The sequence below is a fragment of the Cnephaeus nilssonii genome (genome assembly GCF_951640355.1).
Source record: "Cnephaeus nilssonii genome assembly, chromosome: 17".
Lineage (NCBI taxonomy): Eukaryota > Metazoa > Chordata > Mammalia > Chiroptera > Vespertilionidae > Cnephaeus > Cnephaeus nilssonii.
Window position 1 is genome coordinate 52,142,611 of NC_137088.1, and position 13,106 is coordinate 52,155,716.

A 13,106-nucleotide genomic window follows, 5' to 3' on the forward strand; every position below is an offset into this window, starting at 1 on the left:
AGATAGAATCTCAAGTTATTCCTACCACCATGACCACAAAGGAAACTTATTAATCATGTTTAAAATAGATCTATCAATGATTATCGACCATCACTGGCATATCCATCAGTTACAAGAGGATATGTCCAAACATTAAGAAAAACAGAACTAAATTCTCGTATATCGTAACTCCAGTCTTTATCTATCTGTCAAACAAAAAATAATATTCTGTATGAAATATTCATTATTTTCAGTTAAGGCAATCTTTAAATGCTAGGCTGGTCCAATGATCGCAGTACAGTTCCTTTCCCATTGATGTTAAACAGTTTTCCATTTTAAAAATATACTATGGTCAATTCTCAATCAGCCAAGGCTTCTTGTGCAATTTAGCCAAAGTGGAGCTTTGCTGTCGATCCCTCCGTGGAGGGAGCAGATGGAACGCAAACTGATGTGAATAACATTGAACAGGTAACTGAGCAGGGAATAGTACTCATACAGTCCGACAGCAAAGGGGGATAACAGAGTTTGGCATTTTCTGCTAATGTGAATAATTTCTAAATTATCACAGCCACGGTAGTCAAGACCTGATTTACACAGATACAGACACCCCAAGGAAAGGGTCCCCGTACGTGTGGCCAATGACTTAATAACAACACAATACTGACGACAGTAACTATTCAGCTAATCCTCACTGTAATTATTGTATTAGTGTTGCTCTTGTAATGATCATTGACTTAGTCTGATAGGTTTTTATTTGTTCTGCTTTGCTTTTTTTATATTATCCACACCAAACAAATAAAAAACCAGGCTGAGAAAGGTTACATGAGGGAGTTCAAGGGGCGTGACAAGCCTCTATCCCTCTGTTTTTTCTTAACCCTCAGGGCACAAGCACACCCAGCACCCGCTGTGAGCTCTCCCTGTGGTCTCCTGCACGCGGACTTCCTCTCTGTAGACGGAACTTATCACAGCGCCGCCTGATCTGCAGTCACACATGTGGGCTGTAAGACTGACCCCTGGTGGGTAAACTGGAATGAAAATCCTAGTTGGATGATGCAAACTAAAGAACCCGGGCCTTCAGCAGTTCCCTGGCGACAAAACCATGGCGTGAGGCATGCAGCAGCCGCCGCTGCGGGTTTACCTAGTTCGCTGTCCAGCTCCTCTGTGTGGACCCCTTCTTCTCCAAAGGAAGAGCAGGAATGAGACAGAAAAGAGAAGAAATTCAGACACCAGCACCAGGAAAGGAACTCCCCTCGGCAAAATAGCAGCAAACACATTACGTGATTTGGTCCTTACCTGCATTGTGGCTAAGAAACTGGAGACCTCAGTGTAAATCACCCAACGGCAAGAGCTGATATTGACCATAATTATATGGCTCACTTCCTTGCACTGCAAAGTGGAGCTTGATTGGTTGTAAAAGATGAAAATAGCTTTGTGGTTTCAATGCTCTTAAGCGAAAAGTCACTTACTACTGACCAACTATGCTGCTAGACCTTTCCACAGGAGTCCTAACCCTTCAGCAATCCTCCCATCAGCGAGGCAGCCACACTCACTCTGCAGCATCACTTCACTTCCCAGCGACACCGCTGCCTGAGAGGCAGGGGGTGGGGGGGGGGCACACGGAGCATGCACACGGACAACGAGGGGTTAGAAAGATGGATTACGTCACGATGATGCACATTGGGAAGCAAAGCCTGAAGGCTGCCCTGAAGGAGGCCGTTTACTTCACGTGAGTCTTCGAAGTCAAAGAGCTCGGAAGTATTAGAATGAAAATGTTCCTGATAATTTCTGTGAGCAAAGCAAGTGCAGGTGCTTTCCATTCTTGGACCGCCCCCCTCCCTCCTTGCTGTCAGCCAATCATTTTATTACCTGCGGTGAGAACACAGGACAGCACACACATTCCATACATAAAGTCCCTCCGGTGCCCAAGTGGGGGGCTGTCCCTCCACAGTGAGCCCCCCAAACCAAGGATCATGCTGCTTTCACTGGAGCAATCGGCTCAGTGCCCAGTGTGGTTTGGGTACATGACAGGGACTAAACATTTCTCAAATCGATTACTGACTTAGAACCAACATGGCCCTAAGCACCTTATACACTTCTTATTTAAAGACTATACAACTGCCAACAATACGTTTTGATGCTGGCATTGTTTCTCAAAGAGAGAATATGATTTACATAAACCTTTCATGAGAATGCCCTTTTGGATATTAATTTATAATGTCTTTGGGGCATTCATTTATTGCTTCAATAATTATTTAATGTGACCGACTCTGTGCCAGTCACTATGCCAGGTGACGGAGGTGGCAAAGCGAGCAAATCACCTCCATCCTTCCGGAGGGGGAGACAAGTCCAAGCTCACCAAATAAAAGTTAAAGGGAAACTGAGTAAGTCCTCTAGGTAAGACATATAATAAAGCGACCTAATCGCATCTGTGGGCAAGGATTCTGAGCTATAATCTGGAGGATGCACAACGTTTAACAAAAAAGACTTAGAGTGAAAAATGACTAGAATTGAGGTTCTCCAAGAGCAGGGCTTTTTGTTTATTGCGTTCATTGATCCATCTGAAGTTCCCAGAATGCACCTGACAGATAGAAGGCACTCAATGGATAGATATGAAATGTCAGAGTATTCTATGAGGAAACTGCACATCTAACCAGCATGCAGCATGTCTACAAAGACTCGAAAGAAATACAGAAACAATATTGTGACCAACAATGTTATTCTGCTTTGTGTTAGGACATACACGGTACAAGGCGGCGTTGTGTTACCTGGCAGCAGACAATGCAGGGATAGGAACCTATATTAGTCACGGTGCTATAATCTGGCTATATATTTATACTGTTAGTGTATATAGGAGCATAGGCATTAATACAATTTCTGCTAGAAAAAGAATATGTGAAGTGTTGAGGGATAATTACTAAACCAAGTGCTTTTGGTCTGAATACATACTTACTCCAAAGGAAGTAACATTAACACCAATGATAAGAAACCTGAGAATTAAAACTTACTAGACTTGGTAACAAAACCATTCAGTAATTCTAGTCAATACTTTTACTGCGTTAACACTTTTTTTCTCAATAAAAACTATTGGCGTTCTCTACAACCTCTGAATTTATGTTCACAGGCATTTTCACACATTCTGACATGAAAGACCCTATGGTAATACCAGCGCCTGAAGTGGCTTCAGAATCGTCAGGCTTCAAATAAAGTTTAAATTTTGTTCCATGACATTTTACGGTTGAATGTATATGTCCTGATCTTTGAAAATCTGTCACCTCGGTATTACATGTCACACTGAACATGTGAATAGTCAGGACAGTCCGTTAGCCCTTACACATGCGAAATACTGCAGCGACCACACCTGCTCCATTCCTTCCTCAGGAATGGACTAAACATCAAATAAAATGGGCATCTCAGTCATGCCTTCTCAGCCAAAGGATCTGTATTTCTACTCGAAGCCAATCAGATAAAGACGAACATGTAAGTCTACGTTCATGCCATGTCATCTGCAGCCCGTGTGCAGTGGAAGTGTCCTGGAGTACAATGCTAGTCTGATAGGTTATACTTCACTGCTTACCTTTTCAAATACACGTATTATATGTAACAATTCTGCCTCACAGCATACATTAATAAAGGTTCACTATCTTATAGTAACATAATTATACTAATTCAATAACTACACAAATTCAAATGCCAGAAATGAATAATAAGTAGCAAAGCAAACCCTTTCCCTTTAAATTCGTCCATGCCAAGAAGTAATTTTGGTAGAGCTTGGGAAAGACTCTGGTGTACTGAAAAGGAACATATTTGTTCTGTCTTAAACTTTTTTTCATTTTGGAAAAGTAGCTAGAAATCCCACAGCCTTGAAATAGACTTTCTAAAACAGTAACCTTTATAGCCAGTTGATTCTTTGTGGAGATATTGAGGAGAGTGGGCTAGGGTAACACCTCAGCCTCTTTCTTAGAAAAATACACTTTTTAGGTATTTAGGATATATTCTGCATTACACAGAGATTCCCAAACAAGGCAAGATCTGCTTTTCTGACACCAAAATCTGGGGAAATAATAGTCATAAAACATGGACAGTTTAAGAAAAGCTACTGATTTCCCCCCCTAATAATTTTATAGTATGAGATTAGGGTTCAATAGGCAATGCTCTATTCTTCTAGAGTTTTCTCCAAGCTCCTGGAGGCAGAGGTTGTATCTTCATTTGAATGCTGCCTGACTGTGTCAAGTTCTGTTTCCTGTGGGAGCAGAGCTGCGCCTCTGCCTTCATGTGGACACAAATCATTCTTTTGAACAAGTCTACTGACTTCCCTTCTGCTTTTGGAGACCTGGGTGCACTTGCTAGAAACTGGATTCCCTTTTGAAAACTCACTGTGAAAACTGGCTGACTTTGCTACAACCCTCTAAAATTTGAACAAACAAGGAACTCATTTAAATGGAGAGCTGCCACGCCCCTTACCATCATCCTCACACTCTTCCAGAGGCTTCTGCTGCTTGTTCAGGCACCGAGGGTCTAACCAAGATGTTGTTTTTGTGTTATGGCTGAAATCCAGAAACAAAAACAAGAAATAGATTTAAAAAGGAAAAGCAAAGAGCTCAGTGACAAAAAAATTTTACGTTCTTGAACAGTTGCTCTTCAACTACAGAGTCTTTGCAACAACAAACGAAGACCAGAGAGCCCCGTCGGGAATTAGGAGGTGGCCGAGGGAAAGACTCTGGTGGGTTTTTTACTCAACGGAAGATATAGTCATCCCAGTATTGAGAGCTGAAACAGTAATCCCAGTTTTATTTTTGAAAAATGAGTTCCAAATGACACCCCTCGTCTATACTGTCCCTGGCTGACTAGACTTATTTTAGTCTTCACACTTGCTGAAGAGCAAACCCCAATGTATTTTAAATTTGCTATGACTTAAATCGTGAACGCTGGGATTCACACAGGAGGCTGCTATTTCATTCACACCATTACATAAGACTTCTCATGACTGTGGCAAACTACCTCAATTCATGCAAGTGGCTCAAGGCGGCTAATACATTTCATTAACGGCAGCGTCCCAAGTTGTGATTCAGACGTGCTGAAGGCTACCCCAAATCACCTAACATAAATACACCGGGGCCCCGAAAAACTCGGAGAAGTCAACGCGCTGCCCAACTGCCCTCTGGAGGGTATAACTCTAGACGAAGTGTTTCAACAGACACCAACTGGGGCCCTGAAGGCCTGAAACTGCAGGAACATTTCCAAGGCCAGTGCCCTTCATCCTGTTAGAAACATCCCCGGAATGACTGGCAGAACCGACCCGCACAGATCAATACTTGGGCACTGCGTGGAGGCTCAAGAGGGGCAAAGGGGCCGCAAGTCCAGGAGCTCAGGCTGCAAACCAGAGACGAAAATTAAAAAGTAAAAATAATTTTGGGGGGAAGTTTAGGTGGTAACCTAAATTTTTTTGAAATCTGAAGTGTAGTTTGTAAATATGTTTTTAAAAATTGACACCCGTCTTTATCTTAGATTCAAATCTTATTAAATATTAGAAAATAAGTATGCCTTCAGTGAAGAACAGAATGTGAAAATATATCTAACACATCACCTCAGCTGGGATAAAGGAAAGAAAGGTACGATAGTAACAAGTATCACTATTGATGCTACTGGTTTGTCTACTCACAACTACCAGATCTGTGCTTTTACAATTACATGTTACCATTTCTTTCATTCTACAATAACCCTATGAGAGGAGCATTCTTAGTATTAAAATGACCACTCCTCCTTTTACAGATAAGAAAACTGAAAACAAAGAGGTGAAGAAATTTGCCCCAGGACACTCGGCTGATACCTGGCAGAACGGGGAATCGAACCCAGGAAGTCTAAGTTAGAGATCATGGTCTATACTATCCCTACACAGTAAGACAGTAAAAATGCTCAGTGCTGGCAAGGGAGACTATGCATGATGTTTAAAAAAAAACCTTAAAAATTTTTGTGTGATAAAATTTCAGATTCACATGCAGTTAAAAAAAAAAAAGAAAAGAAAAGCATAGAGAGATCCCATACTGCCTTCACTCAAACACCACCATGGTAATGATACGTGGAGTTGGGGGTGTGGACTCTTCCTTGTGGGTCCTTGTCCTACAAAGTTCGAAGAAATAAATCCCAGACTTAAATACTGAATGGTGGAATTCACACAGGAGGCTGCTATTTCATTTCATTTGGCCTAAAAGATCTATAATAATAAAAGCGTAATATACAAATCGACCGAACAGCAGAACGACCATCTGGACATCCTTCCAGATGACCACACTATGACACACACTGGTGCCAGGCCAGCCACGGTAGATGCGATGCGATTGGAGGGGGGCAGGCCCTGCCATCGCCCCACGATTGCCCTGCAGATGGAGGCCCAGGCCACCCTCCGTGGGGCATCAATTGGGGGGCTCTGCAGAACCAGGGAACCGAGGGTTGTGGTAGCGGATGCGGGCAGCGCCAGGCCAAGGTGGGTGCGGGCGGGGGGTGGGGCCGCAAGGCAGCTGGGGCTGCAAAGTCCTACCCTTGCACGAATTTCATGCATCAGGCCTCTAGTTTTAAATAAAAATGTGGAAGTTTATTGGAAGCCTATACAAACTCCCCCTGGGGAGGGGTCCCCAAATGGGAAAAGCCTGTTTTCTCTCTCTCTCTAAAATGGGAAAAAAACCTAAATCTTGTTCTGAGTCTGTCTCCAGTTTATATATGCTATGGCTGTTTGTCTGCACATGACCCTTTCTAATTGGATTCTTCCTTAATTTATGTCCCCTGTGCTTTCCTAATTGGTCATTCTCCTGCATAGTATCAGTTTCAAAGGTCAAAGTCCACCTGGTGCCCTCCTCTCTATCTCCCCCTGATTTTGCAATATTCCTCTATCCTCTGTGAATGTATACCTTCCTCCGCCTTATCTTTTAACATTTCTCCATTCTCTGTGAATGTATGCCTTCCCCTTCCCCTTCTCTTTTCTAGCTTCTGTAAAAGCAAGATTAGCATTCTGGTAGCTCCAAGCTCTCACCTATGCATTCCTCTCCCATGGACCCCCCCCTTATCTCTGACCACCTGTCCTGTCTCTAAAATTCTATCAGTAACATCTTGCAAAACTGTAGTTCAATGTCACATTCAGGACCCTGAAAACATTTCCTCCAACACAAGATCCTCTTGCTGCCTGTTATACCACACCTGGTTTCCTTCGAATTCCTCGACAAAAGAGCCATTTTTAAACCGTGGAGACCATTAATCTGCCCGCCATTCTATAGTTTTGTCATTAAAAAATGTTATATAAAGGGGACCACACATTATGTAAGCTTTTGGCATTGGCATTTTTCATTCAGCATAATCCTCGCTGAGATCGTTGCACATATCAGTGATTCTCTTTATTGCTGAATAGCATTCCCTGGCATGAACGGGTCACAATTTACCAGTGTAGGACATCTGGGTTGTTTTCAGTTTGGGGCTATTTGGAATAAATCTACTTAAATATCCATGTACGGGTTTTCCTGTGAATGTAGGTGTTCACTTCTCTGGGTGATGTTATAGTCGCAGGTTTAGTTTTTTTAGAAACTGCCAGACCGTTTTCTAGAATGCCATACAATTTTACATGCCACTGGCCATGCGTGCATGATCTAGTTTCTCTGCATCTTTGCCATCATGTAGTGTTGATACTGTTTTTTATGTTAGCCATCCTGATAGGTGCGTGATGATACCTTCGTGGCTTTAATGTGCATTTCCCTAGCGGCTAACGGTGTTGAATGTTTCCTCAGGTGCTTACCTGCCACCTGTACGCCCGCTTCGGTGAGATGTACGTCCGTGTATTTAACTCATTTTCTAATAGGGCTTTTATTTTTTTATACAGCTGAGTTTTGAGGGTTATTTATATATTCTAAATGCCTGTCAATTTTCCGATGTGGGGTTTGCAAATATTTTTCCCAGTCTATTGTTTGTCTCTTTATCCTCTTCTCAGATAAACTTTTTAAGCCAAAGTTTTCCATTTTGATGAAGCTGAATTTATCATTTGTTCCTTTTAGGGGGTCATGTGTATGATGTCAAATCTAAGAATTCTTTGCCTATTCCTAGATCCCAATCTAGGAAAAATCTGTATATTTTTTATAGTGCTTTCTTCCTAAGTTTATTGCTTTACATTTTACACTTAAGTCTACAGTGATCTATTTTGAGTTATTTTTCGTATGAGGTGTAAGGTGGAGGTTGAGGTTAATTTATTTGCTATAAAACTTCTCAAAGAAATACAGCAGAAAGTGACTGCCTGATGACTTCGAGTTAAGCAAATTACTAATTTCTTAACTAGTTCACTAAAAGCACAAGCCACAGGAAAAAAAATTCATAAATTAGAAATTAGTAAGTTCTTAATTCATCAAAATCAAGAACTTCCTGCTCTTCACAAGACACAGTTAAGACAATAAAAAGAAAATCCTGACTTGGAGAAAACGTTTGAAATCACAAATATAATAAGGGCATTGTATCCAGGATACATAAAGAACTCTTAAAACTCAACAAACGAAAAACTGCAACCCAACTAAGAGAAAATAAGCAAATGAGTTACCTATTTTTAATGGCTAAATATATTCTTAGTATATTAGACCATAATTTAAATATACACCATAATTTAGTTGTCTAACTCTTTAAAGAAATTATTGACCGTATGTTTCCTCAAACTATTCAGGCTCAATGACTAGGATGATACGCTAATTGCTTTTTTTGTGCAAAGCTTATTAAATTGTATAAAGAATTCCTCCAGCCTGTGATCAGTCCTTTCAGATTTATTCTACATCTGTAGCTGCTAGAGAGAGGGAGGAAAGGGAGTGAAAGACAGGGACAGAGTCAGGAAGAAATAACGGTATACTTTACTCTATAAAATAGACTTCTCCATTTTCGGTGTAGGCCATCTCCCAGTTCTCAGGTAGAGGACCTAGATTATCCTCTGTGGAAAGAGGTAGGTATTGAGGGAACTTCTGAGAAGGGTCCGTGATGGGAGCAGCGATGAGGCTACTATTCACAGGTGCGAGCGTTGCTTCTTGGAGGCTGTGCTCTTCTTGATCAGCAGAATCGGCTGTGCAATCGTGGGAGAGAGAGACAGAGGAAACAATCATCCATCAGACCCCAAACGGAGGCACAGCACCAAGTACTGTCTGCACCTCAAAGCCCTCATCCTCTCCTCCTTTCTGACCATTGACTATTCTGTTTTATTTAGATAACTTTAAGCAGAAACATCAAAATGATAGACCACATTTATTTTACCTAAAAATAAAGAAGAGAAAAACATGCTCAAATGATACATTGCTCACAATCGTGGAAGTGTCAAAGAAGAAACAAATCATGACTCAAACCCTAAAGTTTCTTAAACTACAAAGGCCATAAAAAAAGAAAAGAGGAAGAGAAGGTCATCAAAACACAGATGAGCCGAACTGTCAGTCTGGGGGAATCATCTGGTTTCATGGCTCAGAAGGCTTCTGAAGGTGAGAAAGAAGTCCATGGTGAAAACAGTGGCATTCTTGTTCATTTTGCATAAATTATTTAAAGCATTTTTTGGTAGACAGTGGCAAAGGTCTGATTCACCAATCAAGCTGGAAAGAATATAAAAGTTTACAATGCAGAGAGTTACACCAGTGACTCAGATTTGAGTCTCTTTTGCAAAAGTGAGGAGAATGTTCCTGTGAAAACCAAGACAGTTCCCCCCCGAACAGTATTATGTAGGTGGATGGATCTGACTTGGGTCTTAAAAAGAAGCCTCTAGTACTTGAGACTTATTAACCAGAAACATCACGAGGTGATGTCATCAAAGTATCCACAAATGCAATGCTGACATTCTGGTTGAATTTTTATAGAGGCCAATGTCAATCTCTATGGGGTTGGAAAACATACAATCAGTGACGGAGTTACTTTCTCTCCCCGTAGTGATTGTACTGTAGACATTTCTGACTTACTGAACGCAGCCTGAGGAATAATGAAAGGCTGTAATTCGAATCTTTCTCTGATCAGCAGCTCCCAATGACACACGTGAGAACAAAGGTAATCCAAAAGCTGGAGGGAGGATGAGCCTATGACACCGCCACGGCCACCAAAACCTCTGCACACGGAGAGGCTGTGGTCTCTCCTCCCTCTGCAGCTCTCCCCTCACCTGCTACCACCGCTTAGACCTCCCTTTAAAAACCATCTCCTTTATTCCAGGGCTCCGGGCACTGCCTCAAATCTGCTGCTGCTCACACGGTGGGCCCAAGTCACACTCCTCTCTCTCTTGTATTTGTGATTGGATCAGGCATATGATCCAAGGCAAACCAATGAACATCAGGCATGAAAGTTTTGCTCTTATCAATCAAGAGGTGGACCCCTGATGCTGAAGACATTAAGCTGGTGCAGGTATGAAGACATACTGCAGGTGCAGGTGACCCTCTTGACAGAGCTTGCCAATCCTGCCTGACACTTAGGCCTACACAGAGGAAAGCAGAGATGAAAGACACAGAAAGTCACCCAATACCCGTGACTGAGCCTCTGATTTTCATGCCTGAAATCAAGGCTGCCCTTGGCCTCCTTAACAACTCAATCCCCTACATTCCCTTTAACAACTATACATGTGAAGGAAGAAAGGAAATTAGGCGAAGAGAGAAGAAACATTTTGAAATTACTAACCCATAAAGAATAAATTCAAAACTTGGCAAGGATGGAAAGATTCACTCTTACTTTGCTAGGAGCCAACTTGTATTCATTTCTGGTATGCCTTTGGAAGGTCCACTTTTCCCACTTACACGTACAGAAGAATCACCAGGAGAGACCGTTAACATGCAATCATTATGCTATTGCCACTCTAAAAGTGGCTGGTGGGTTGCTACTTAAAGGGGTTCAGAGTGCAAGATGCTTTGACACAGCTGGTTTGCTACACATATCCTAGACGGGGTAGTGTCAATTATTTGAAAGAATTTACATGAGTTAGTGTATGACGGGTTACCAGCTGTCACAGTTGTAGTTTGGTAAGTGAGGGGGCATTCATTCAACACATTCCTTACATATGTGTTGAGGATGTCCCATCAATGTACATACTGAGACCAGTTCTCTGTGCATCCTATCGGCTTTCTTGGCATTAAGACAGGCATCCGAATAAGACAATCAGGTGCCACTGTTTTGTGCAGAAACTAATGATCAGATTGACTTTAGCAAAGATGATCTGGGCCCAGAAGTTTTCCTTTGATGCCAGGATTTCAAGTGGAGATTTTATGGGGACAGATTTTCTGAGGCATGGCTTCTAGAGTCCGAGATTTTAGTATTAGAAAGAGGAAGAGCATCAAGACCTAGAGTCAACTACCCCATGCGCTTTCTACCAAGAAATCTACTTAATAAATGAAGGAGAAATAAAGGCGCATGCTCCCTGGGGCCCACCCAGAGGCTTGGTAGGACGGCTTCACGGCAGGTGACGCCGTAGGGCTTCTGTTTCGGTGTCCACGTCTGTGTTTTGGGTTATATCATGATTTGCTCTTCTTATTTGTTGAAAGATGAAGACATTAAAATATTAGCTATTTTCAAAAGAAATATTTTTTAAATCTGCTTTCATTTCAATGAGAGCTACTAACTATAAATCCATAAAATATTTATTTCTAACTGGTTGAAATCACCTAATTTCAATATGTACAGGATGGCAAATTTCTCCTAGCTATTGCAGCTGTAAGTTAGCCACTGGCCCAGCCCATTCTAATAGAGAAAATGGCAATTTTCATGGAATCAAACTCTCAGAGCTGGAAGGGGGAACACAGACATGATTTAATCCTAGCTGGTTATTTTGCAATCGTGAGAAGTAGATACTATGTTCATAATGAGAAACTACTAAGAACCAAGCTAGGATAGCAAACCAGGTCCCCTCCTGCTTTTTCCAAAGATTCTTGCAGAGGGATCGGGCTACTGTTAGACAAGAAAGTCATCAAAAATGTTTTTAATTGCCATGTTGAGGAATTTTAGGTTTTTGAGCTTTAAAAAAATGAGAAAACCTCAGAGAGGCCCATATAGGCTGTAGAAAGCATTCACATAACACAAACTTTCCCCTAAATATTCCATTACACTTGGTAGCACAAGGAAGGAAATACAGTTTAAGGAATCTCCCCTTCCCTGGAATTAAGTCTAACCAAGTAATGCCTAAATGTGGTGAAGTCAGAATAGGTCATTACGAGAGAGGAAGATTCATGTGTTGCAAAAGGGTAACTCCTTAAGAACTGTAACCCTAAAATATTAAAAGAAAATATTCAAGTAGAGGAAAAATAGAAGAAACAAGATATTCTTCAAAGTCGCAGCGTCATAGACGGCAGTGGTTACGTTCTGAGTTACTATATAAGGTTAAACCCCCATAGAGTAAGAAATATTTTTGGACAGCTCTAGGTCACTGCACCAACCCAGGGAACATCCATGATAGTTTCTGTGAACGGTGCTTCCTGGAAATGTACAAGACCAACAGTCTAGCCATATCCAGAGGCCTGCCCTTGAAGACCCCTTCCTAAGTGTGGGGGCTGGCAGCCTGAATCTATACAAATAGGTAATGCAATGAGTAATGTGTGCCATCTGATACAGAGCGCATATGCAACAGGTAAGCAGGGCATTTATTATTTCCCATCGTATAGGGCATATGGCAAAACATCCCCATGTTAATAGACATGTGATATAGTTCCACTCTAGCTCTACTCTCCAAGGTATGATGCAAATGATACGAGCCTTCCAAAGGGCATCACTTGTTACTAAACTGTTAAACAAATTCTCATATTTCCCTTTGTCAGCTGTCAGCCATAATAATGGAGCAGTGTCACACCAAAAAATTAATAGACAATATGCAGATAGCCTTCTGGACATAGTATTGAAGAGGCAGAAACAACGCTGGCTTTTCTCGAGTCCCTGTCCCTTCTACAAACCTGTCCCTCCAGCACCTTTCAGATATTTGGGTGACGTCAGAACAGTCTTGCAAAGCAACATGATAAATAGACGGGAAAAGACACCCCTCCCAAGCATTGTGGCGTCAGTGTGAATCCTGGTGACCCTTCCTAATTCCTCTTGAGAACAGACCTTCCAGTTCTTTGCAAAAAGCCTCCCACCACCCGCTTCCCCCAAGTCTGGGGACAGGGCCCACCACCCGG

At 41.8% G+C, this 13,106-nt stretch overlaps 1 protein-coding gene across 12 annotated transcripts in view; it reads right to left on the bottom strand.

Annotated features, from left to right (window-relative positions):
- MAGI1 (membrane associated guanylate kinase, WW and PDZ domain containing 1) overlaps positions 1-13,106 on the bottom strand; it is a 571,591-nt gene that overhangs the window by 87,539 nt on the left and 470,946 nt on the right. For 6 of the 12 annotated variants that reach the window (XM_079794593.1, XM_079794603.1, XM_079794598.1 and 3 more), the window contains exons 5-7: positions 8,851-9,052; positions 4,441-4,523; positions 1,118-1,156 (exon numbers count right to left, since the gene is read on the bottom strand). In XM_079794593.1, coding sequence (XP_079650719.1) covers positions 1,118-1,156; positions 4,441-4,523; positions 8,851-9,052 — 324 coding nt within the window. The remainder of the gene's footprint in view (positions 1-1,117; positions 1,157-4,440; positions 4,524-8,850; positions 9,053-13,106) is intronic. The other 6 variants (XM_079794597.1, XM_079794599.1, XM_079794602.1 and 3 more) reach the window with 2 other exon arrangements.